The sequence below is a fragment of the Aulonocara stuartgranti genome (assembly GCF_965226115.1).
Source record: "Aulonocara stuartgranti genome assembly, chromosome: 1".
NCBI lineage: Eukaryota > Metazoa > Chordata > Actinopteri > Cichliformes > Cichlidae > Aulonocara > Aulonocara stuartgranti.
The window spans coordinates 21,989,651-22,017,264 of NC_138939.1; the positions used below are offsets into that span (position 1 = coordinate 21,989,651).

Consider the following 27,614-nt stretch of genomic DNA (forward strand, 5'->3'; position numbering starts at 1 on the left):
AGACAGACAGACAGACAGACAGGACATCACAAGACCATAGAGGCATGTGGGCAAATAGGCACAGGGGCACACACATCCAAAAAACACAAAAACAAGCAGCGACAGATACACACGGCACACAATTCATGTACAAAGACAGAGAGTGGGAGAGAGGTGGTAGATTGCTGTGAGGACACTATTATATTTCATCTTAAACATATGTTCAATCCAAACTGCACTTTTAAATGTCTCTCATCCAAACCTGCGAGCTACGAAGTGATACAAAGGCTCTTTAATAGGACATGAATGCTTGTATTCCTGACAGTTTTGGTTATCAAAAATGTAATTTTCTTATAGTGAATTTGGAAAACACTTCATTTTTTAATGCATGACATGTACCTTTGTACATAACCTGACCCCTTATTCCAAATCGTTAGCTTCATAGCATAAGTGCCTAAGTCATTGACTTAGGCAATTATGCTATGAAGCTAACGAAATGTGACTGCCAGCTAGTTTGATGTGCATATATATTTTTTACACTAATATACATTTTCTAGCCAGAAGAAAATAATACCTTGTTGGACAACCTTTAGCTTTGACGGCAGCATGCATTTACCATTACATAATATAAGGTTACACAATATCACTATATTTATTTCTGTTGAGAGTTGCATTAATTTACACAAGAGATGGATCGCTGTGTGAGGTTACGGTTCGGGCTCTGTGGTGGCAGATCCATGTGTAAAAATGATCTCTCATGTTCCCTGAACCACTCTTCTACACTTTGAGCCTGATGAATCCTGGCATTGTCATCTTGGAATATGCCGGCTCCATCATGGAAGAAAAAAATCCATTAATGGGAGAACCGGGTCATCCTGGTCTGGGGCTTATCTCATTTTTGGGCACCTAAGATTGCTGATCCTGGGCCTGACCAACTGAAGCAACCCCCGGCGATAACACCGCCCCAACAGGCTTGTATGATAGTCACTAAGCATCATGGGTGCATCCATCTGCCGCTCTTCTTGCCCTGATGATACCCTTTTCCCACTGACCCATATACATTTTTTTCTAATTAGCTTCATTGATAAGTGTTTTTCTTAAGGTTACACAGCAATTTAGCCAATATAAGGCTCTCAGCTGAAGGTGGTGATTTATTATTGGTCTGGCAGTGTAGATTATGTGTGCTTGTTAAAGGTAACAAGGAAGCACCATTAATTCGGAACCTTTCATTGATCCCAGGTTAGTATTTATTCATTCTTTGGTTTTATTATCAGTGCTGTTTGTTACACAAATGATTTAAACCTTAAGTTATTAGGGAAGTTTTGTTCTTTACCATTAACTCATCGAGGCCGTGAGTTTGCAAAGAAAAGTCACCCGGTCTTTGAATTACATTAAAGTTTTGTAACATTTCAGATAATGTGTAATCCCTCTGATTGCCTAATGTACTGTATGCTGTAGCATTTGGATGAGTAGAGATTTTTTTCAGCCAATTTATTGCTTCAAAGCTGAATTTCTTCAGTTCATTAACACTGACACAACACTGCACTGACATTGTATATGTGGCTATCATTTACTATTGTTTTTGTTTGTTAGAGAATAACAAAAGTGATGTTCAACAACGAATAACTTTTGATAAATAAGTGGGGGCGATCACATACACCACTGTATGTTGCCTCTGTGAGTAATAAATATGCTAATATTTGTACAGAAAACCCTAAAAGAAAGGTTTGGATTGTCTCAGAGAAAAACAGAATCACCTGAAATGACATGCAAATGACATGCAAAGCAAAAAGAAAAAAGAAAATCCACAAAAACAGAGGTGCAAGCATACCTGCAACAAAGAAACACAATGTTCATTTGCAGCTGTTATTGTCTCTCTAAACAAGCCTGAAATCATCCAAAATGCATTTTACTGAACAACACTGCGCCATGAATTCAAAGCCATGCAAACAGTGCCCTTAACAAATGAGCATTTGCCCACAACTAACCTTGTGATTCACAGTCACAGACAGTAAGTCACATGTATGTACATATTGTACACTCTTCTAGCTTTTTTTCTCCATTCACCACATTTATTTTTCATTTTTTACAACCCTTTACCATAGCATGCATGATCCAAGGACAACCTTAACATATAGTATTCTTCACCACTACCTCTTCCCTTAAAAGCCAAATCCAACTTCAAAACATGTTTTTTTTTCTGATGTCTTGCAGCCCTTAACATCAGCTGGCTTAGTTTTAGGCTTAGCTATAAAAGATTCAGCCTCACATTTATTTATTTATTTACTTTTTATTTGGTGGATTAGGTGCTGTCTTACGTTTATCTGAATGCCTTTGTTGTGAATAACAGATAGTGGTGGGTGCTAATGAAATTGCAGAGACCCAAATGTTTATTTTCTCTCAAAAATTGAACTGGAAAAATTTAACTCCTGCAGCAGCGAGCCAGTCACGTTGGCAGCGCTGACTTCACGTGTCGACGTGCATGTAGCTCAAATCAAATCAAATCAAATCACTTTTTATTGTCACATCACATGTGCAGGCACACTGGCACAGCACATGCTTAGAAACATAAATAGATTTAAATAGGATCAAAAGATTTTTAAAAAAAAAAGAAAGAATCCTATCTCCTTCCTGATGTTTCCAGTTTCTTCTTAGCTTTTCTCTGATCTTCCTCCTCTCATCTCTGCACATTTCATATTTTTTGTCCCCACTCTCTGGAGTGCTCCCGACCAAACAAGGTGCTCTTTGTTGAAGTAGTATTGACAACAAGAGGAACACATTAGTACTTGAGAGGCTGCAGCCCACTGGGGATGTGTAAACAGCATCTACATGACGCTCATCGATAAAGTGAATGGATTTATATAGATGACCAAAAAAAAGACACACGTGCTCCACGCTGAAATCATTGCCACCTACATCAGGTCTATTGATTGGAAAATGAAAGGGGAGCAGCTCAGATGCCACACTGCGTGACAGGTATTGTCACAGCTGGAGGGTGAAACTGCTGCTTTTGCTTGTTTATACACCACTGATCACAAATGCATGATACCCACACTGCCCCCACCCACCTCCACGTCTCCCTCTCCCACCACCTCCAGGGTCAACCGCTGGCGTGTTTGGTCCAACGAGATTCACGAGGACAGGGACAACCACCTTCGTGTGCATGATGTGCACAGCCTTATTTGAATGATGATTCACATAGGCAGGGAGGTCAATAGCCCCGGAGACACTGCTAATGGGCGGACATGTAAAAGGTACAGAGCAAAGAGCTATGTGTATGGATGGATGTGTGTGAGCATCTATGTTTGCGGTCAGGCGGGAAGGAGAGCTTTTACATGAGGCTGCTTTGCAGAGCACATCATCTGTAATCTATCACTCAAGCTAAGGGGTGGAGGAAGGCTCTCCATGCTCGGTATCAAAAAACAATCACTGACCATCGCACACCAGAAGCTTCTCTACTCAGTGAAGAATGAGTTGGAAAATTGGTGTTGAAAAATCACTCGTGACTTTGGCTAACTTTGCTTTATTTTTTTGTAACCCAGGTTGGGCTTGTTATAAGATTTCTGCTTATGATTGGATTTTTTCTATCAGTCTGTCTTGAAAAAAACTTTAGAAGAAAACAAGTTTTGAAATCTGAATATTTAAAGATTGTTTATTTTATTGTTAGGCCTAACGCTATCCTGCGGTATCTGGCTGTTTTATACCACCTAAATCAAGACATAAAAGATGCACGTAATAGGGAAAAAAACAGAAGTTTGTATTTTATGGTACTGCTGTGTAGTTAATATATGCATGCTGTGGTGATGCACAGTTCCAGACCAGACAAGTTTAAATCAAGTTTGTTTTTCTTATGACCTGCTGGAATTACTATAAAAATATATTAAATATATGATAATAAACAGATGTTAAATCTGAACTTTTGCATGTGCCAGCGCTGTTTTTGTAAAATTTAAAACTATACACAAGTAAATAAACACAAATAAATGTAAATGGGAGCTGAAGAACATTAGAAAGTGATTATAAAATACCTTAAGAGAAGATAATATCACCTATTATTTGAGACATTTACATGATTGGCAATTAACAGCAATGAAAAACTAATATGTTAAAACCCTTGATGCCCGACACACACCTTTTCTACTACATGCATATTAATATCACTACACCCTGAAAATAATCATTTAAATGAGTCTCTTGGGGACAACCTCATCAAAATTAATAAATTGAAGTTCTGCAGAGACCGTAGAGGATTGCAGTTGATTTTGGTTCCATCCTGTGTAAAAAGCACACGCTTTGCCATTTTGTCACTTTATTAGACCACAGCTTATTCGGCAGCCCTTCAAGAAATCCCACACTCATGAAGAATCTCTTTCGGTTTCTGGTGCTTTATACTGAGAGCTTTATTTTGTCAGGCATGAGTGAAAAAAAGGGGGGCGAACAAAAAACCTCTCAGCAGCACTCAACAAGATTTAACAGCACCACGTTCCAGCAGTAGGATGCAACGTTTGAGTTACTTGTTTGAGTATTTAAAATTTGAGTGTGTTCCTTCTAATTGCCTACATTTCAGAAGGAAGTTTGATCCGCTACTTTTACGTACAGAGATGCTTTATTATCAACTTAACCACAAATGTGGTGCATTTAAAACAGTTCAAATTAGCCCCGTCAACCACCTGCAGCAGCAAAAAGCTATTTAAACATTAATGATATAGTGATAATTATGTATTAGTGCGACACTCACGGGTCCATTTTATTATTCCTGCTATACTTCTCTTGTTATGAGTAATATTAAACATTTATATTTCGGTACACTTTTGAAAGCAGAACTTTTATTTTACAAAGTAATTTCACATTCGACTATTTATACTATTACTTACAGGATTTGAAGACTGACAATGCCACAGATCACACTCCAGCACACAAACGATAATTTGAAAACTGAAGGCAGGATTTAAGAGACTACAATGAAATGGTGCACTAAATTTAATAAATTTGTATTTGCAGTGCTGCACATATGATCCTCAACTTTACTTATAGGAAAGTAAAGTACTTACAGGAACGACTTAACATCCAGACCTCGGGTTCGGATTTGCTCCACCATGTGGTCCCAGCTGCCTGGATTTGACCTTGATCGGCCTGTCCCTGTTCCTCTGTACCGGGAGGCTCCAGCCGGACTCCCCCGGACCCCCCGCGGGCCCCCACGGTGGCCCCCCCCGCCTGGGCCTGTGTGCAACTGGCCCAGACTCTGCGAGGTGACTGGGGGGTCGTTGGGACCCGGAGGAGGCTGGTGAGTGAGGGGCTGTTGGAGGCTCTGCTGCCGGACCAGGGGCCGAGGGCGCGCCACAGCTGAGGACGGGATGTGCTCCAGGGTGGAAGCTGATGAAAGGGAAGCGTCCCCAAAGCTGAACGGATACATGGGAACACCGAGGACAGAGATGGATACAAAAAAAAGGAAATAAATGGAGTTAGAGATACGTAATGGGAATATAGAAGAAAGAGCAGGCCGTTTTGAGATGAAAGGGTGAAAGATGAAAGTATAAAACAAATTTGTAACATGTTATTATGTTGATATCAAAAGGAAGAGAGGATAAAAATGGCCAAAACATAGATAAGCACAGCACTGACTGAACTCTAGGAGTCTGCAGTGAATATCCAAGGGAGAGAGACTTGAGAGAGAGCAAAGATCAGTAAAGAAGGAGTTGCCAACAAGCTTGAGATACTTGTTAAACATCTGCAAGAAAACAGCTGTGCTGAATTTTTGCCTTATCTTGCCTAGCTGACCATACGTGTTTAGTCTGGCATACAACATATCATTCATATCCAAACTGGCGACTAAACAAACCTCTGCTTTTTGTAGAATCACAGACAAATTAAAAACCTGCAGCCAGTGACACTGGTCCCACTGGAAATGCACATTTTGCAGCATCAGAATGCCAAAATCAGGGTGTAGTCCTCTTTGCAGCTGTCCTTCAGGTTGATAAAATGACGAAAGCCAAACAAAATTATTTCACACGGAGTGACATGGGTGACTCTACATTGAATCTAAATGCCCATCATGCCAGCTGTTCCACTAACGAGCAGCTAGTGCTGTCTAATAAGCCCATTAAAAGAAAACACACGAAGGCAGTCTGTCTGTCTATGAGCAAACAAACTGATGAGTTGCATTCTGATGTGTTCAGCGGTCATAGTTTGGGAGATTTTTTGTTGTTGTGCGTGATGCATTCAGTGGGATCAGGTCTTAAAACTGCAGCCGAAATCTAGAAAGGGTGAATCTTCAACATAGACAGATCTCCTCCTGCAGCTCTTCCTTCTTGTGCCAACTCCCTCCCAGCAATCAAGCATATGAGCATTTGCTCACACAATCAACTCTGACTTTAAACTTCACATAGGAACATGAACCCAGCTCTCCCAGCTGAAAGTTCTCCAGTTAACCACTAATACCTCCAACATCTTAATTCTCGTGTGGACTTGGACTCTTATTCTACTTTACATTACTCCTGTGATCAGGTCTGAAATGATCTGATTGGTCTGGTCTCCCATCACAGGCTCGATTCTCCAACGTCTGATTAGAGCACAAGAAGTGCAAGAGTCTAGTCCCCCCCCCCCCCCCCCCCCCCCCACCTAAGACCACTGTAATTACAATATACTGAAAGGTTATTAGGTTCTTTTTCCCCTTTTATGATTCTACAAACATGGTTCCTACCTCAGCGTTAAGTGGAATTAAATTGGAGCTTAAGGTATAGTAGCACTATCTCTTCACTTGAGACTCGGCTCTCCATCTGCAGTGCTGAATTTCTTTCTCTCCGTTATCTATCTCCCTAATTAGCCTTGACCTACTTCTACCTTCTTCCCTTTTGCTTCCACCAATCTTTCTCAAAGGTCCTGTCGGCTCCTGCTATGTTTTCACTCTCAGCTCTTCCTTTTACCTTTGTGGTTCTCCTCTGCCTATTCATCTTTTCTTTACCCTCAGCCCTCACATCACTCTATAGCCACACCACCTCCAATCACCGTTCCTTAAGTCTGCCCTCTAATTACAGGTCTGCTACTCTTACAAGCATGTAATAGTGCTTCACCCCTTATCCTCCCCTCAATCACTGCCCTGCCTGATGACTGTAAGCTTGTGCTAAACAGCTCTGTCTGAAGCTAATGCAGTGAGGGAGGATTTACTGCCTGGACTTGAGTTGTGTACAGCAGCGCTCTTTGGTATTACCTTGGCTCTGACTCTGTTGGAGAGCCAGGAGACAAGCACCCTGAGGAGCAGTGCAATGCTGGATCAAGTAAATACAAGACAGGGCTCATATACATGCTCTGGTGCATGCATGTTTTCTCTCATACAAACGCACACGGAGCACACCATTAGATCTTTCCTGGGGAGAGACTTTGATGAGTGTGTTTGTTTACTTGTGCCTAATATTCGAACTGAATAAATGTGAATTAATGTATAAAAGTCATTTGGCGGATTTCTGTTGAGCAGAATTATACGGTTTTGAAGTGGGAGGAGGGCATTTGGGGTTCCAGAAGTTTGACTTTTGTATTTATTTTCCTACACAAACAGCTATGGGCGACTGTTAGCAGGAGCACTTTCATGGCTTGGATTATCCCAGCTTGAATAATCAGTGCAACAGGTGAGCAACAGCAATCAGGAAGTCCGATTTTTCAGTAAAAAGTCAAAAACTATGACATAAATAGACGTCATTAGGGCAAAACTGTTTTGAAGATATGATCATCATTAGAAGAAAAAAATATTTAGAGCTCTGATCAGGAAAAAGAGTTTCAAGCTAGATGTTCATGTAAGAAATATGAACAACTTAAATCTTAACACAAACAGTTCACACAACCACTTATCCAAGCATAAACATGAAATAACTAAAATATAATCGCACAACTTCTAAATTAATCATTTGAACCTAAACATTTAAACTTTTATGAGTCTTTGTACTGAGCTACACAGTCTTTGTACACCAAGACTATGTAGAATATATATTTTTAATAACAGTACACTGTTACAGTAGATCATCCCTTTATATGTGCTCTGATAATTTTAGCTTCAATTAATTTAAAACCTTTTAGCATTTTTTACTATAGGTAATGTATTTTATAAGGATTCTTAGCTTTGATGAATTTGATTGTCTGGCTGTGTTTTACTCTACAGGATGCATTGTTCCTCAGATAAAGGAATTGGCATGTGACAGGACAGGTGGGCAGGTGTAAAATGGGATGTTAAAAGAGGAAATTGATGACCTACGTTATTGCTGCATGATGATTTGAGCAAATGAACTAAAATTTGCAGCTAACTTTGGTATAGCCAAAATAAGAAGGTGACTTAACACCTTTAACACCCCTATACTCACCAGACACTTCATTAGTTACACTTTTCTAGTAATGAGTTGAAGCCTCTTTTGCCCTCATAAATGCATAAATTCTTGGTGGCCTCTGAGATTCTGGTCCATGCTGGCATGACAGCATGTCAACATTCACTTGTGTGAATCTCCCATTTCACTACAACTCAAACGGGCTCTATTGGATTGAGATCTAGTGACTGTAGAGGCCATTTGAGTACCATTACTTGGTAGGCTAGGCTAACTGAGGCCACTGATGGTACTGAAGGGCAGAAAATGTGTATCCCCCACACCATTACACAAGAATCAGCCTGAGCAACTGATACAAGATGGGATTTTTCATATTGTTTATGTCTAATTCCGACCACACTGTCTAAAAGTCATAGCAGAAATTCCAACTCCTCAGGCCAGGCCACATTTTTCCAATCTTCTGTTGTCCATATTTGGTCATCCCATGAGAATTATAGTTTCAGCTTCTTGTTCTTAACTTGTTCTTGGTCCTTTACCGCTGTAGCCCACCTGCTTCACGGCTTGTTGTGTTGTGAGGTCAGAGATGCTCTGCTTCATACTTTGATTATAACTAGCGGTTATTTGAGTTATTGTTGGCTTTCTATCAGCTCAAAGCAGTCTGGCCATTCCCCTCTGACCTCTGGCATCAACGAAACCTTTTCATCTAGGGAACTGATGTTCACTGGATACTTGCTCTTTTTCTGACAATTCTCTGTAAAAGTCTAAAAAGGTTATGTGTGTTCAAAGTTGCCTAAATTACCTTTCTTCTAAATGCTCAGTCTGAACTTTAGCATACTCTGCTTTGCTGCCATTTGACCAATTGATTAGATATTTGCTTTAATGAGCAGTTAAACAGGAGTACCTAATGAAGTGTCTGGTGAGTGTGTAATACCCCTTATTTTGGGGGGTTCAATAGTCACGTTATCATAGCTGACATCATGAAAAATTAGTATATCTTGATGGTTTAATGGTGACATTAAGCCAGATGTCTGAGCACATGCCGTATTACCTGCTTCAAGTCTTTTCACTGTCTTGAGTTTGACTAATTTTATGATTTGAAATATTCTAAGCCCTTTTCAAGTGGTTTCCCTTAAAATTGTGCTTTCAGGTACTGTACATCATTGCTGCCTTCTTTATCGGCACGGTGGCACCAGCCACAGTCATTCATACACCCTGAGCACGCTCCCTTTTTATCTGCTGTATCCAATTACTGACTTAGAGGGTTATTTTCACATTTCTTCTTGCTTGAAAGTCAATTAAGATGACTATAAACCTTGAATGATTTCGTAATTAAGGGAAATTGAGGAGGGTGAAAAACAAGGAGAGCGAGAAAATATCAACAGTGAAGGGTGAAAGATCGTATGGCAGAGAGACGTAAATGCTCAAAAATAGAAACCAATTCCAAAGGAGAAATGGAAATACAGGTGGATTTAAAAAGAGCAGGAAAACAAAACAGAGGAGTGATAGGAGTAAAGAATAATGTGGTGGGATAACTTAATTGTGGGGCGATCATGGCTCAAGAGTTGGGAGTTCGTCCTTGGGCAAGACACTTCGCCCGTTGCCTACTGGTGGTGGTCAGAGGGCCCGGTGGCGCCAGTGTCCGGCAGCCTCGCCTCTGTCAGTGCGCCCCAGGGTGGCTGTGGCTACTATGTAGCTTGCCATCACCAGTGTGTCAATGTGTGTGTGAATGGGTGGATGACTGAATGTTGTGTAAAGCGCTTTGGGGTCCTTAGGGACTAAGTAAAGCGCTATACAAATACAGGCCATTTACCATTTAAATTCATGTTTATATCAGTATACTATTTAAATAAAGGTCACTCAAACATAATGCACAGACACAAGAAAGCACAATTTCAATAAATGCTGCGAGGTGAGGAAACAGAACCATTGTCCTACATTTAGGGCATGTGTTGTCTAATTGGTGAAGATGTTTTCTTGGTTTGCTTGCAAATTGTTTATTTGCCTGTGTTTTCTTGCTGTGCACTGAGCTCTCCAGTTCCCTAATTTTCATTCATCATTTTATGCATGGAGGCAGTTTCTATTATCTTCAGTCCAATCAAGAGGCAAATATCAATTCTGAAATCACAGTTTTGCTTCCTAGTTTCTAATTAATCTATTCTATCAGAATAACAGGGGCAGGCAGTATTATGAAGAGTTAGCTAGTAATGAAGGAATTGTGACTGAGTGGAGAGATGGCTTTCATCTACTGTGCTGAACGCTACTGTAGAGCTCCACTTATTAATCTATTGTATATTACAGAGTACTGCTCTTAATTCAATGATCAAACTGTTTCCAGGAGACCGTTTGATTCACACATGTTATTGTCATTATATCTTGTATGTGCTACAGGTGTTGAAAAAAAATTCAGCTTTCAGCAACCAGTTTGTTTGACAAATTATAATTGCAAAAATTCACTTAATTGTAGTTTAGAAAGCACTATTTGTGATGATTTACATTGTTGGATAACATGCATTTCTTTTTTAAATGTTTTCTCACACTTACATATTTCACGTCATCAAATTTGCAGTTTTAAAATAGTGATTTCGTTTACTAAGGTAAAAAAAGGGGTCCAAACCTACCTAGCCCTGTGTGAAAAAGTAACCGCCCCCAAGATATCACTTAAACCTGTCTGACACGACCAAAAAAAACTCAAGATGTCAAAGTCATTGACATCTATCAGTCTGAAAAGGGTTACAAAGCCTTTTCTAAGGCTTTAGGAATCCAGTGGACCACAGTGAGAGCCATTATCCACAAATGGAGGTGCAAGGCTTGCAACAGTGGTGAACTTTCCCAGGAGTGGCTGGCTTACCAAAATTACTCCAAGAGTGCATCAACGACTCATCCAGGACTCATCGCAAAAAACCCAGAACACCAAAGTGCAGTACTGCAGGCCTCACTTAAGGTCATAATTCATGATTCACAAAGAGACAGAGCAGAAATGGCACCCAAGCAAGAGTTCAAAGGTGATAACCACTGCTGAGCAAAAAGCTTGTCTCACATTGGCCAAAAAATTTAAGGAAAATATTCTGTGAACTGACACAACAAAAGCTGAACGTTTTGGATGGTTTGAATCCCGTTACGGCTGATGTAAAACTAACAGAGCATCTAAAGAACATCATATCAACAATCAAACATGGTGGTGATAGTGTGCTTGTCTGGGGCTGCTTTGCTGCTTCGGGACTTGGACGACATTCTTGATGGAAATGTGAATTCTGCTCTCTGCCAGAAAACCCTGAAGCACAATTGTCAGCTGTTAGTTCATGCTCTGAAGCTCAAGGACACTTGGCTTATGTGGCAGTATAAGTCAAGTTGTCAGTGTCCTACTCAAAATCTGGACTTAAATCTGATTATGATGCTTTGGTATGACCGTTGGAAAACCCTCCAGTGTGGCTGGATTACAAACAATTCTGCAAAGAAGGGTTGGCCAAAAGTCCTCCACAGGGATATAATAGACTCATTGTCAGTTATTGCAAATGCTCTATTGATTACTGAGAGGGGCACAACCAGTTATTAGGTTTAGGTGGCAATTATTTTTTCATAGAGGGTCAGGCTGGCTTGGATAGCATTTTTCCCTTAACATGAATTTTGTTTTTACTCTGGTTATCTTTGTCTAAAATTAAAATTTCTTTGACTATCTGAAATTTGTAAGTGTGTCAAATATGCCATAATAAAAAAATAAAAGGAAGAAATCAGGAAAGGGGCAAAAACTTTGTCATAGCACTGTATAGTAATGACTAGTGATGTGCGGATCGATACTGAAATATCGATTCCTCCGATACCAGTCATTTATGTTCCAGAATCGATACTCATATTAAAATATCGATATTTTAGTAATTTAGGGTAAATTTGTAGGTTATCATTAACAGGAACAGAGTGGAAAGAATCTGTATCATTTGGATTGTCTACATTGGAAGGAACTACTTAGTCTTTCGCCTGTCATAGTCATGTGCAAAGTACGTCTGTATAAATGTGTCCAGCCCCTTGGTGTGCACACTCACAACAATGGCTGAGCGTAAATGGAGTCATGTGCAGACGTATTTTACTTCCACAAAAACGGTTGAGACGTAGTTTGCAATACATGTGGCGAGAAAGTGAGGTGTTGTGGCAACACTACTAACCTCATCAAGCACTTCAGAGTAAATCATATCACAGAATATGATGAGCTTATGTTGAGGCGAACTGAAGAGGAGGACAGGGACAGGTGCTGCTAGGGCGAGACAGACGTCTCTCACAGAGTCCTTTAGTGCTGCAGGCAGGCAACGTGTTCAAATAGCGCACAACTTCAGTTTTCTTATTTCTATATGTTAACTGTGCATTATTAAACGATAAGAACAAGTAATCCGATGTCCTGTAATCATTATGACGCTATAATTTGAGATACAATAACTGAAATACGTTTTTGTACAAAGTATCGGTATCGGATCAGTATCGTCGATACCACCCTGAATTTTACTTGGTGTCGGATCGGAAAGGAAATCAGTGGTATCGCACATCACTAGAAATGACACCAAATCATAAATCTTTATCTCTGCAACGAAGCTGTTACATTAAGCTTGTGTGCGTTTTTTAATGCCACACAATGAGGGCAGCTGTTAATTCCATCCATTCATTTTCTTAACCACTTATCCAAAGAAGGGTCACAGTGGGGCCTGGGATGAGTGGAAGAATGTGTAAAGGTCACACAGAAAGGTTATAGCTAACAAATAGCTATCCTGAGTCTATTTTGTATTTCTACTTCAAAGTTTTAGAAACTTGGGACTGTTTTGGTTAACGCAAAATGAAGACTGGGGCCATCCTGTAACTTGGCCCTAGTCTTTACGTATACGTATTTCCCTTTGGTTTCTGAGAGATAACATCCTTGTGTTTGTATTTACTGTATGTATTTACAGTTTACTCACACTGACTCTTTAGCAAAAAAAGAATCCAGTTTTCAGACTTTTGCCCTGATTAATTAAAGGGAGTTTCATGTCAATGCAAGCAATAAACTGCTCAAACTTTGGGTAACTTTTACTACCTCCTCCCACTACGCAGCACCGTTATCGAATGATGTTGTTTACAGTATCATCTTATCATATTCATCCAGCAGTTACTAACAGAAGGTTCATTTGTATCACTAGCCCGGATAAAACTGCTCTCCTGCTGTTTATCCAGCAACCCACTCAGAGTTTAAAAAGCTGTTACTTCAGATGAATGAACATGTCGTTTCTGAAGATCTTCAGAGAGCATCTGTTTTGTCTGAAATTCTTGAAACTGTTACAGCCTTCAGCAAATTGGAGCCTGCAGAGGAACAGTACGGCTGCGTGAATTTGCTTTGTCTGCAACATCACTTGGTTGGCAGCTGACATAAAAATGGCATTTGTTTATGAGTGAGGAACCTCTCTGTAGCCAAGAGGTTTAAACGGTTACTCATGCATAGCAGGTGCATTCTGCAAAGCATCTTCTCTTTAAAGCCTGCTTTACATTGTCTTCACCTGCACAGGGTTTCAAATGTGTAAAAAGAACAAAAAAAAGAGTACATGCAACTACTCCATCCATGATATTTTTACAGACTCACTTCCTTGATTGCCACACCATGCTGCTGTTGTGCCCACTGTAGCCCCTCATGCGTGCCCCATGTCACCATGCGCCACTCACTTGCTAAACCGCAGGCCTCCGGCATGCATGTGGCTCTGGACCGTCTGCCAGCGCCCGGCCTTGCTGCCCCCCGTCACCATGCTCCGCACGCTGTCGCTGCGACTGGGCCCTGCCCCAGTCCCAGAGCAAGCACCACCCCCGCTGTCACTGGCCCCCGGTGAGGGTCCAGCACCACCCTGCCCACCCTTATCCACAGCCCCACTGGGTGGAACGGTGGGGTGGGTCGTAGACAAGGAAAACACGGACAGACAGACCCACGAGAAGGTACAAACAAAACAAAAAAGAGAGAGATAGACGAGAGACAGACGCACAGAGCCGGAGAGCAAAAGTGTTATGAGTTAGTCAAATCGATGACTAAGACACTTCACAGGCACTCAGTCTAGCCACAAGTGTCCAGTGAATAACAAAAACTTGGAAGAGCAGCTGCTCGTCACCAATGCTTTGACTAAATTGGAGAGGACAGTCATCTCACTCTTTGGGGACTAAAAGGGGGCAAAACATATTTACAATAATTCAGTTCAAAGCTGCACAAAAGCTTACTCTGTTCATTGTAAAATATGTTATTAAAGCAACTTCTTAATGTCGAATTTACACAGATTCTCACTAAGTGTGGAGTGATATTCAGAAAACTTTTGTTATTGTAGCTGCTCAGTCCACTATATCCTAGTTTAAGGTAAGAAAAGGACCACAAGAACCCGACATTCTGCCCATTTCACTCATACATGTACACAGCAGTGACCAAGCCGCTGGCTCTCGGAGGCAGGCATAACAGCCGAGAAATGATGCAAATGCGTCATTTTCACATTTTAAGACTGCAGGGTATGAAAACAGAATGCTATAGTCTGTTCACAAGAACTCGCCTGCAGCACTTTTATGCATTTGCATAAAATATTTCACTTAATTTGCAAATATTCCCATTGAAATAAAAAAAAAAGCATTTCAATATAAAGTGTCCTCTTTTCTTCTCAGCATGCCACAAACCCAACCCCAGCTGACCTGGACTCGGACGTCACAGAGACGAGTACAGACAGAACGCTGAGATCAGTACGGGACCTTTTGATTGAGGACAAATCACACGACACACAGGTGAACAACAGGAGGGCGTCCACAACGACATTCAAGCATTAAGTGTAGGCTGACAGTTAAGTGAATGATTGTTTTTGCAATGATGAATGTGATATAATTAATCACAACTTGAATATCATTACTTGAATAACATGTTCTTTTTCGTGACTTGATCCCTTTTTTCCTTGCTTTTAGATATAATTTGTCTGAACTGTTTCCAAACAGTAATTTTCGATTTACCTCAGAAAGACACCTTTGAAAGCTGCTAAACAAACTTGCTTTGTACAAAGGAATCGCCACAGTAAGGACTATGAAATAGCTCAGTGATCCACTATCACCCTATTCAGAAATCTCACCATTACTATCTTATCAAATGCCACACAGAATTAATCTTGTCAATAACAGAATGAAATGCAATCACAACAAAAGCTATAATCACTGCTGTTCGCTGAATTTAAAAATAATTTCAGCACCACTGCACAGACACCAAATAACTGAGCGCCCGGTGGTTTTGAAAGAGTCAAGTGAGTTATAATTAGAGAAAATAAGAAAGAACAGGTTCACTTAATGCCTCAGTGACTGTGTGAGGTGCATCTAAATGATGGAATGGAGGTTGATATGAAACAGACGTTGCACTGTACACCAAGGATACAGTGTCACTATTTTTGGAATAAGGCTTAGTAGACTAGACTCAGGAGGGCTATCGGGGAGGCTTAAAGCACTCAAAGTACTATGAGTGATAGTACGAGTAGTGACAACAAGCAGAAAACACAGAAAGAGTGAAGGAGAAAGGGGAGTGGGGGTAAAAACACGTAACTTTACACTCACAAAACCCCCCAAAACAAAACAGTGAAAAAAGTCAGACCAAAAACCACGTCATTAAAGGAACAGATGGACATTTTGAGAAATACAATTATTTGTTTTCTGGTGGAAAGAAGAAAGTACCACCCTCAGATATTGAATATAATACTGAAAGTGTGAACTTTCACTTTTCATTCAAGATTTGTAACAAAAATTTAGAATTAACTGTTCAGGAATTGCAGCCATGTTTACACACAGTTACTCATTTTCAAGCTACAAGCTAACATTATTTAAATATAAGGATTGTTTTCAGTAATTAGATGAAAGAACCCATTCATCCCTTGAGATGCTCTTCCAGGCCTTAACTGCTGCTACTTTCAGTTGCTGCTTGCTTCTGGGTCAGTTTTGTCTTCAATAACTGAAAAGCTGCTCTGCTGGGTCGAGCTGACCTGGGCATTGGACTGCATTTGAGCAGTTTTGCAACATTTGGAATTAACTGTTCAAAGAACTTTTCCCGTTTTTTTAGTGTAACCAGTTCACCCATTGTTGTAAGCCTTCTGCATTTACATTAATGAAGCTGCCTCTTTATTTGGTGCATGTTCAATAATCAAGATAAGGAAATCCGATACAGTTTGGTTTGTTCATTTGGGTATAGCTTTTCACTTCTTCTTCAGTGGAAAAACTGAGCATAATATCAACGAATTGGTGTTGTTACTATCCTCCTATCATCATAACAATTGTAGTCCAGAATCAACATAGCAACTGACGAGTCACAATGTCTTAGCATTAGCCAAAAAAATAGCTAACGCTATTAAAAACTATCACTGGCATACTATTATCAGTAACATAAATCTGGCTAGGAAACCTAACTTGATAATATATTTATTACACTGTTCAAATTAATAAAGAAAACACTGGAAATGTTAATAATTTTTTTTCATGAAGAGGGTTTTATATTAACAAAAGCTTCTTTTTTCTTTTTGCTCCACATTCCAAAGTTATCACATCACAACAAAGTGATTGGTCAGATGCAATGTTGATCCTGGACCAACATTACAACCCGATATTACAGATATTACATGCTGGTCATGCTGGTCCACTGCGTCCATTTCACGCTTTGCCTCTCCAAAATGTGAAACAGATACACATGCAGAAGTTGCAGTAACAACAGAGGGAAACATTTTATTTCAAGCCCACATGAAAATAATCACAGGAAAGCATTTTATTAGACATTATGAACGCATTTACATGTAAATACATATTAGCCGCACAGCTTAATCGTTTCTGGCAATTAGGCACCCTGAAATGAACTTCATACATCATCTCCGCTGGTAATTCAACTTCTGCATGCACAATACAACTTCTGCATGTTCACGTTTTGGAGAGGCAAAGCATGAAATGGACAAACTGGACCGGTGTGCCTATTACATGTTTTGCTGAAGAAGTCACTTTTTCTTCAGACCTCTGAACTCAAGCTAATCTGACCACATCTTGACTGCAGATTTATATTTAAAGGGGATTTACTATTTTGCATGCTACACTCCAAAGTAATCCTCCCTTATTTATTTATTTTTTACTGGATTCTGGTGCAGCCCCTTAGTTCATTCTCAGTTTGAAAAAAGAAGCTTTAGCTCTTAATAAAACATACTACATGAGTAGTATCATGTCATGTCAGCCAGAAAGCAAATAATCATACAGTACTTCTCTGAATGTCAAAGTAATCCTGACAAAAACTGAAAAACTCATTTTCTTAGTGCACTACGTTCAACCCTCTGTGGATGTTGGTTATTTATTACACAATCCTGAAAAGAAGATTTTAATATTTGGCGTTGAGTGGGGAATGGGGAAAAGTTTTGTTAAACAGTGGGATCTTTTCTCTGAGGGTTGTCCGTCTCCATGGTAACAGTCCATGGGCTGCAGGTGAGAGGTAGGGAGGGTCTACCCAGGTGAAGTTAGCAGGGCTGTAAGCAGTGGAGCTATCAAAGACATTCATTTGTACACGCTGTATGTGATTTAAGAGCAAACTATACTGTTGCTTCCCCAGTTTACTCTTCTGTATTGTTTTAAAGACACAGGGCTCAAACTCCTATACAACTGCAGCCTTTCTGTCTGAAAGCAGCAGTTTGGAAATTGTGCATAATTTTAGTTAGTGTCAGCGCAGCCCAAGGAATCACAGATATTAAGGGATGGTGCTGCACATCTCTATCAGCTGCTGTATGGCCAGCAGTGCATACTAAACACCACCTCACTGTGGACATGCCTGAATGCAAAAACATGAGGATTACCGGGGAAGAGGGGAGAATTCCATTTAAAAGACATGTGATCTGACAGCGTTACAAAATCAGGCTTTCTGTTTCCCTTTAGGCCAGGGGTGTCAAAATCAAATACACAGTGGGCCAAAATTCAAAACTGGAACAAAGTTGCAGGCTAACGTTAATATTTATTGAAAAAAAATCTTCCTCTAGATATAAGAATGAATCTTTTCTTATGGACTCAAACAAGTTTTGCTGAAAAACTGAATATGGAACAAGCAAAGCTTAATACTAAACAATATATATATTAGCTGTATAATACCAGTAGGCCAGCTCTAATAGTAATTTGGTATGGCTTCGCGGGACAAATGTAATTAGGCTGCGGGCCAAATTTGGCCCACGGGCCAGAGTTTGACACCTATGCTTTAGGCTATTAAATGTGATCTTTTCACTGCTCTGAGTTGTGTATTGATCAGCCTTTGATTTGGAATATTTTTGTGCTATTTGTCTCATACCTATGACCTCAAAGAGCAAAAGATTTTATTATGTTGACCACTCCTACAGCGTTGTACAGAAGCCCCTGTTCATTACAGCCCTGCCCAGACAGAGGAGTCCCTTACCAGACATGAATGAGACTCACTTGGGCGTGAGGCGGGGGTCTCCGTAGGGTGCATAGGGAGACATGTTTAAGAGGAACTCCTTGGGTGGGTAGGAGCTCCACCTCTGTTGGACATTGCTGCTGTCATTGTTATTCCAAAAGTCTCTGTCTAGATCGCTGTAGCCAGAGAGAAAGCAAAAGGTGAGACAGGTGAGAGCAGTAAACAATCACAGACATATATAAAGAAGAGAAAACAAAGCAGATCTCGAGAAATGTTGATAAATAAATTAAAAAGAAAATCTAAAAAGAAAAATACTCTTTTTAAATACTTTTAAAATAAATTTAACATGAATTTGGCTACAGGATGACTACAAGTTTATGGTCACCCAGTATCATGAAAAGTAGGTCAAAACGCTCAGAAAGGAGGAGGATGGAAGGACGTGACCTGTGTGTTTTATCACGCTGTCAATGATGAGGAAACAAAACAAAGGAGATAAGGAGGCAAGGGAGAAAAGTCAGTATGAATTTAAAACACCAAAAAAAACCCAAGTCAGGTATGCACTCAGAATAAAAACGTCAAAGGAAATAGCTCAAAAAAGCTAATAGATTTGTGGCAAGTTGTTAGCGTCACCCTCTTGTATTCAATAATGCTTAATTATATTTGAAACAGGGGCAGAAGTATATTCATAGCTGTCGATATCCTAATCTTAACAATTAGCTTAGTGTGCTTATTTCTATTTATTCCAACTAGAGCAAACGGTGAGCAGGCTGTTGCTATGTCAAAAAATTGGGGAGGGGTTTAAATATAAGGTAAAGACCATTTACCATAATGCAGCCTTTGATTTACATCAGCAGACCAGGAGGTCAGAACATGATTTTCAAAGAGTGATCTAAAAATAGCAGCAATGTTGGAAGTGGTCCAGAGCTGCCCAAGGACAAATTTAAATCAGGTAGTTTTTTTTTATGGGCACAGTAGCAGCGTCACACATCGTATATATATATATATATATATATATATATATATATATATATATATATATATATATATATATATATATATATATATATATATATATATATATGATAAATGCTCACTATCTTTAGGGCATAATTTCAGGGAAAGCATTTGAGTCCACGCACAGAGCTACAAGATTAGTTTGCAATCACAAATAGCTGTTTAAATGTGATACTATCACCACATCATACATTATTCCCACGTGCCCCATCTACTCCCTCCCTGACACCTACTTGATGGCTTTATTTTCCCCTCGACCTCTCACTGAATCTGGAGAGCTGGCAGCCTCCATCCCGGGCTTATTCCTCTTCCCCTGCAAAGACACGAGAGAGACAGAGAGAGTAAGAGGGACACACATCTTAGAGGCGTGTTTCTCATCGTTTATAAAGGCATCTGTGCAAGTCAAGTGTTCATTACTCAGGTTTTTAGAATAACATCAGGTTCCAACACATGTTGTAAAATGTAATAAATGAGGGAAGAGTGCACACTGGTTTGATGCCAGGGACCACTTAACTAAAATGAGATGCAAATACACAATCTCACATGCATGATACATGGGCAAAAATGTTTTCGCACACAAGAAGCACACACGCAGACACACACACACAGCGCAGCTGCAGGCTACATCAGACTTAAAGTGAAATCAGACACATTAAGATAATGAGATAACTCAAGATTTCAAAACAGGAAGTCATTCGTGAAAGCCTTCGGAGGTGCCACCGCATTGTTTATTACAGCTGAAGCTGTAGTTACAGCATAGCCGGAGGGCCTGCACATATCACCACTGCGCCTATGCTGTGATGTGTGTCTCCTCAAAAAAATCAAAGTAGTTTTTGGGTCTACAACAGCTTTTGTTTTCTGAAAAAGCTTCCCGTGCTTGTGGAGATTGCTGTGCATGTTTTGATAGTTAAGATTGAACAAATAAGTTAAATTCTCCATCGCTGCCAGGAAGAGTCAATAAAATGTAATGGAAATCTAACTGACATGCCTTTACTGTAGTGTCGCAGTAGGTGAAATCAGATGCTGGGCTGTACCATATATAAAAAAGCTGCGGGTCATGCAATTAAACCTCGGCATCGAAAAAATCTGTGATATGATATGAAACAATGATATGTCAGATCTTATATAAAAGGGAAAAAAACACATTTACAGACTGGAAATCTAAAGGGTTTCCTCTCAAACCGAAAACAGCTGCTTTTTAAGGTGAAGCCAGCTCATTTGGGAGACGGTGAAATTCCAACCGGGCAACGTAACTGCATACATTGCTGCTGCGATGGCTTATAAACCGTATCTTACCTACTCTGTGCAAATATTTTCTACTTAATGGATAGTGCTTTCAGCAAAGCAATATACAGTAGTTACAGTTATTGACCTCTATGTTTTATTGAACTCCGTATTTATTAAACTCTTGGGGGTGATAACACTGAGCTCTTTCCCGCTGAGTCACACCGACTCTCGCTTCTTACATAATGTTTTTCCATTATAAGCTCACGACAACGACATGAGGTGCACATATGTAATAAAGTGTCCACCAAATAGGCAAGACATAAAATTGCTGTTAGACTTTTTTATGTTTGCTTTGAGGCAAATTACATGTTGGACTCGTTCCTATTTGAAGATTTCAGCTACATTACCATCTGTTGCTGTAATTAATTATCCACAAAATCAACTTGACATGCGTTTTAATTACATATGCATATTTTCATAAAAAATATATACCAATCCTCTCTACGGACTATTAATAAGAATATCGCACCATGCCAGAGGGGTAAAAAACTCAAACTTGAAATGTGGTGGTGACATTTTAAATTTAACATTAATTTCGCAAATGCTGACTAATTGAGTGTTGAAGGGCAGGTATTTATATTATTTTAATCTTTTTCTCGTTTTCTTGCTTTTTCTCAGTGTGTCTCTTAGAAGCTGTTTGAGGCCGAAGGTGTGACGTGATTCCTTCCTGCACTCTCGTCACAGCTTCGACAAACAAAGGTGAATTTTAATGTCAGGCCGAGAGAAAAGCAGCCATAGTGGTGTTGCTTGAACACAAACATTATATTGTGTACTACTTGTACTTTTCCTGCTGTTTGAGGGACCCTACAAATGTAGAAAACATACAAATTTAAAAGCCGGCTGAGCAGTGAGTTCACACCCAGGGCAGACATACTGCTAGTGACACACTTAACAGCTACTCGTCCCGCAGCCATGTAGGTAACATAAAGAAATGATGAGGACAGTCTGACATCAGGATTTGCTGTGCTGCTCTTCCTTACATTATATGTACACATCATCCACAGTGGATTTTAATTCAAACAATAAAGATGTGGCTAAAGTGCAGACTGTCATCTTTAAGAGAGGAAACAAATGCTGTGTTTCCTCCCTTGAGATCCTTTGCCAGGCTTTAACTGTAACATCCCATTTGTTTTAGGTTGACAAACTCACACTTAAAATCAATCCTTTGATTTTTCTGAAAATCGACAGTGCCCCTTATAATCCCGTGTGCCTTATGTATGAATTCTGGTTGTGTTTACTGACCTCGAAATGATTTTATGTACACGGCGCTCAAAAATCTGTCAAATGTTTCAGTACGACTTTGCTAAGCTACGAACCCGCAATGCTTGATGGATTGTCGGAGCATTACGGCTATCATAGGCAGGAGCCTCACGGAGTGATACGTACTGTGCTTCAACATAATATTACCGTATTGTGTGTGTATATAACCTCTTTTTAACCCTCCTGTTATGTTGCGGGTCAGATTCACCCAGAACAGAAGAGATGTCATATGTCATCTGCATCACTACAGAAAAAAAAAATCTAAATTATAAAACAAAACTGTAAAATAATCAATGCCAGTGTTTCTGACACTTTTGGATGAGTAAACATGCCCCAGGTCAAATTGACCCAGGAACATAATTAGTGTTCCTGGAAACCAACATAACAGGAGGGTTAAGTTTTGTGGATAGTCTACATGGTTAGGGTTATGGTTTTCACTGGAAATGCCTTTTGGTTAAACTGTCAGCAAGGAATTTGCATTTGCACAGTTACATTTTTATATAACTTTAATGCAAATAAAAAACAGCTGCTTGTTTAAGTGAAAATACATTGATGGGTTTTTTTTTGCACTAATAAAGTTGTGGAGTTGTAAAGTATTTTGTCTAGTGTCAATTATATCGTCAGTTATATCGTTATCGCAAATTTTCAAATGTATATCGTGATAAATATTTTTGGTCATATCGCCCTGCTCTAGTGCAGTGTTCAATACTGTTGACCATAATATTCTAGTAGCGCGGTTAGAGCACGCTGTAGGTATTTCAGGTACTGCGCTGCAGTGGTTTGTATCATATCTATCTAATAGACTCCAATTTGTGCATGTAAATGGAGAGTCCTCTTCACGCACTAAGGTCAATTATGGAGTTCCACAGGGTTCAGTCCTAGGACTAATTCTGTTTACATTATACATGCTTCCCTTAGGCAGTATCATTAGAAGACATAGTATACATTTTCACTGCTATGCAGATGACACCCAGGTCTATCTATCCATGAAGCCAGGTAACACACACCAATTAGTTAAACTGCAGGAATGTCTTAAAGACATAAAGACCTGGACGGCCACTAACCTTCTGCTTCCTAATTCAGCATTACCTCGGCCTCCAGTAACGCTGTGAGGAACCTTGGAGTCATTTTTGACCAGGATATGTCCTTCAATGCACATATTAAACAAATATGTAAGACTGCGTTCTTCCATTTGCGCAACATCTCTAAAATCAGAAATATCCTGTCTCAGAGTGATGCTGAAAAAGTAGTTCATGCATTTATTACTTCCAGGCTGGACTAGTGTAATTCATTATTATCAAGATGTCGTAAAAATCACTGAAAAGCCTTCAGCTAATCCAAAATGCTGCAGCAAGAGTACTGACAGGGACTAGAAAGAGAGAGCATATTTCTCCTGTTTTGGCTTCCCTTCATTGGCTTCCTGTTAAATCCAGAGTTGAATTCAAAATCCTGCTCCTCACATACAAGGTCTTAAATAATCAGGCCCCATCTTCTCTTAATGACCTTGTAGTACCATATCACCCTATTAGAGCAGTTCGCTCTCGCTCTGCAGGCCTACTTGTTGTTCCTAGAGTATTTAAAAGTAGAATGGGAGGGAGAGCCTTCAGTTTTCAGGCCCCTCTTCTGTGGAACCAGCTTCCAGTTTGGATTCGGGAGACAGACACTATCTCTACTTTTAAGATTAGGCTTAAAACTTTCCTTTTTGCTAAAGCATATAATTAGGGCTGGACCAGGTGACCCTGAATCCTCCCTTAGTTGTGCTGCAATAGACGTAGGCTGCCGGGGATTCCCATGATGCATTGAGTTTTTCCTTTGCAGTCACCTTTCTCACTCACTATGTGTTAATAGACCTCTCTGCATTGAATCATACTGTTATTAATCTCTGTCTCTCTTCTACAGCATGTCTTTATCTTGTGTTCCTTCTCTCACCCCAACCGGTCGCAGCAGATCGCCGCCCCTCCCTGAGCCTGGTTCTGCTGGAGGTTTCTTCCTGTTAAAAGGGAGTTTTTCCTTCCCACTGTCGCCAAAGTGCTCGCTCATAGGGGGTCATATGATTGTTGGGTTTTTCTCTGTATCTATTATTGTACGATCTACTGTGCAATATAAAGTGCCTTGAGGCAACTGTTATTGCGATTTGGCGCTATATAAATAAAATTGAATTGAACTGAATTGAACTAGCCATGAAACTCCTTGTCAATTAGCCGATTACATTTGCACATCTGAAAATAAATAGTGTCTTTAAAAATGGCAATGCACTGTTTTTTATTGCAATGCCAACTCCTGTGGATGAAAGTCGAAATGGTGCACTTCAATCACATCTTGATTTAAAATCCACTTTGGTGGTGTACAGAGGCAGAAGTATTTATGGACCTCACTGTAAAAGTGAGAAAGTCACCACAGAGCAGCTGTCACAGACTTTCTCATAAAAATCCGAGTTTTGAACATGATTTTTACAGAGAAAAACAGCAGTATAAAAAGATTTTTACAGAACTCCAGAGAGAGCTTATACAAAAAAATCTTTAAGGATGAAAACGTTAAAACATTTGATTAAATTAAGTGTTAAATGAAAAAAAAAAAACAAAGATTCTCTGGGTCAAAACTTTAGTCCATGTGGAGTTTTTTAATGCAACCTTATAAATATTTAAGAGAGTAGTCTGAAAAACCTTCGAACAGATGTTTCCAGAGTTGAAAGAGGACACAATGAATTTTAGCTTCCTCATGTCTAGACAAAACAGGTCACTGAAAATGGCCCACATTGCAGTAAACCAAGGCCAAAAAGAGAGCAGAATTATTATGCATACATGAAAATGCTGTCTAATCTATCTATCTATCTATCTATCTATCTATCTATCTATCTATCTATCTATCTATCTATCTATCTATCTATCTATCTATCTATCTATCTATCTAGAGAAGAAATGCAATGCAAATGTGCATTTTCACACGATCGAGTTATCAAACTTTTTCAAAAGATTTATCTAATTTTTCATTTCCGTTTCTGGTTCAAATGCAACTCTTGTACTCAATGAAAGATATCATGCTGCTCACAGCCTGGGGGCTTTCAGACACTGCACAGAGCTGAATGTTTATCTTAATTCGGCTTTCAGTGTCCTACAGACAGGTGGCCTCTTTATGCATTCTACTTTATCGCCAATGCATCTAAAATAAACTCTATTATTCAACATGTCTCTTCTCATATGTCCAACTCAACTCCACAAACATCTTCAATAGAGAGCGACGCTTGGGGCCCTGACCTGATCTGTACCTACATCCAGCCACAACACTGCACTGGAACACATGTACACAGACTCAGAAAAGGAAGGATGGCATAACAGTCAAGTATATGCTATCAAGTGCGGCTCATCTATCATTAAGCAAAATCATAAAATCTTCAGGAGGCTGGAGAGAGGTTGGAGAAGGTACAATGCTGACAGAGTGTGGGAGGATGTGAGAAACAGACGGTAGGATCGGGAGGATGGGGAGAAGCAGAAGCAACTGAGTACGACTGAGCGGAGGGCCAAGTGAGAAACAGGAAGAGACAAGACGGGAGGTTCGAAACTGGATCTAGAATAATGAAGCTGTGCAGAGGATGATAAAACTGTCACATGAGATGAACTGGAGATGTGAAAGACACAGAGGGTGATTCCCTGTTCAGAGCAGTGTGGCCCTGCTTCCCTCTGGATCATCCTCCTAAGTCACACAGTCATTATGCTTGTCACACACCTGGATGTTCAGCAAAGACCAACAGCACCTTCCACACTCGCCTGCCTGTATGCATCTGCCTCCCTCTTCCTTCCCTCTATACTCCGATATTAAGTATCGGTATCGGTCCAATACTGACGTAAATTACTGGATCAGATATATGGAGAGAAATAAAAAATATAATCCGATCCATTAAATATCAAAAAAGCACCTCACAAAACTTGCAACATGGCGTAACTCGGCTCATAACCGTAGCGCGTCGGAGCAGTGTGCATCACGTGATAGAGCGGCTGTGTGTGTTTGTAGCCTCGCTACCAAACCGGCATTTCATCTCCGAGAAAGTTATCCCAGAGAGAAGTAAAGCAAGTGTGTAAGTTCATCTCTGAATGTTTGTAAAGCATTCCTGCGTTAAGCTTAACAAACGATATATAGAGCGACCGCCTCTTCTCTCTCTCTCTCCCTCCCTCTCCTGCTGCTACTTCAATCATGAAACTGCTTAATGATCAGCTGATCGGCTTTTCTGTTGCGAGTCCGTTTGTTTTTGGCCCACTTTGCACCAGAAAGAAGAAACCAGCGGCTGAACAACAGCAGCACGTTTAAGCTTGTTAAGCTGTTGTTAGAATTTATTTAATATTACTTTCTACACCAGGATCTTTTTCTACGTAGCTGACGGCTGGTAACTGTGCAGGGGCGGATCTACCAAAGTTTAGCCAGGGGGGCCGATAGGGCATTAACAGGGAAAAGGGGGGCACAAAGACATACTTTTCTTTCTTATTCTCATTTAAAATGTCTAGTTAATAATAAATAATTATCCGAATCTTACACCCAAAGTTTTAATCTGATGTAAAATGTATAGAAGTCCATTACTGTATATAGTAACTATTAAGTCTAATATACCCTAGTAAGCTATAGTACTTTTTCCTTTGGGAAGATACCATGTGTGCAGTCTGCAATTCTGTTGAAGAAAGATGTTGAATCTATTTAATTATTCTTGAAATTTTTTTTATTTCTGTGCATTTTTTTTTTCACACTGCATCAAATTAAAGTTGATTATGTCGATTAAGCATCATGAGATGGTGGGGGGGGGGGGGGTTCCCTATTTTTTTTTATTTTTGCTGGGAGTCAAGGAATGGCCAAAAACCAACTAAAATGACCTTTAGATAACAAAGCAGGATGGGCATGTACTAAAAATGGACAACAGCTGATTTTTTAAAAGGAAAACATTGAATTTGTTATGTTATGAAAAAAAATTGTAATCCAGTGATTTCCTTTAAAATGCATCTGTTGTCCTTGTTATTTCTCGCTCAGAGAAAGAAAAAATAGTTCATTACAAGCAATACTGAACTATCCTTACTGACTAGAGCCAAAGAGGTTAGTCAATGAAATGATTAATCTGCTGACAGAAAATCTTTGACAGTAAATTTTGATCAGTAGGTAAGATTCTAGCTATTTTTTCAGGTAATAGTACTCACTATTTGCAGATTTCACTATCTAAAATCTGCACCCCCACCCCCAACATAACATATGTGTATATACAATGTATGTTCCTCATTTCTTATAATTTTTGTGATTATTTATTTAACCTTAAGGAAATAGAAAGCAAGCAGAAGGGAGAACTAAAGTTGCAACAGATGCAAGCAAGGGACAATACTAGAAAAGGGCAGAGAGAAGCAGTG

General features: G+C 39.7%; 1 protein-coding gene across 1 annotated transcript in view; it reads right to left on the minus strand.

Moving 5' to 3' along the window:
• syt7b (synaptotagmin VIIb) overlaps window positions 1-27,614 on the minus strand; it is a 125,767-nt gene that overhangs the window by 41,326 nt on the left and 56,827 nt on the right. Inside the window, exons 3-5 of the mRNA XM_082528546.1 lie at window positions 19,923-20,002; window positions 18,717-18,851; window positions 5,031-5,378 (exon numbers count right to left, since the gene is read on the minus strand). Coding sequence (XP_082384672.1) covers window positions 5,031-5,378; window positions 18,717-18,851; window positions 19,923-20,002 — 563 coding nt within the window. The remainder of the gene's footprint in view (window positions 1-5,030; window positions 5,379-18,716; window positions 18,852-19,922; window positions 20,003-27,614) is intronic.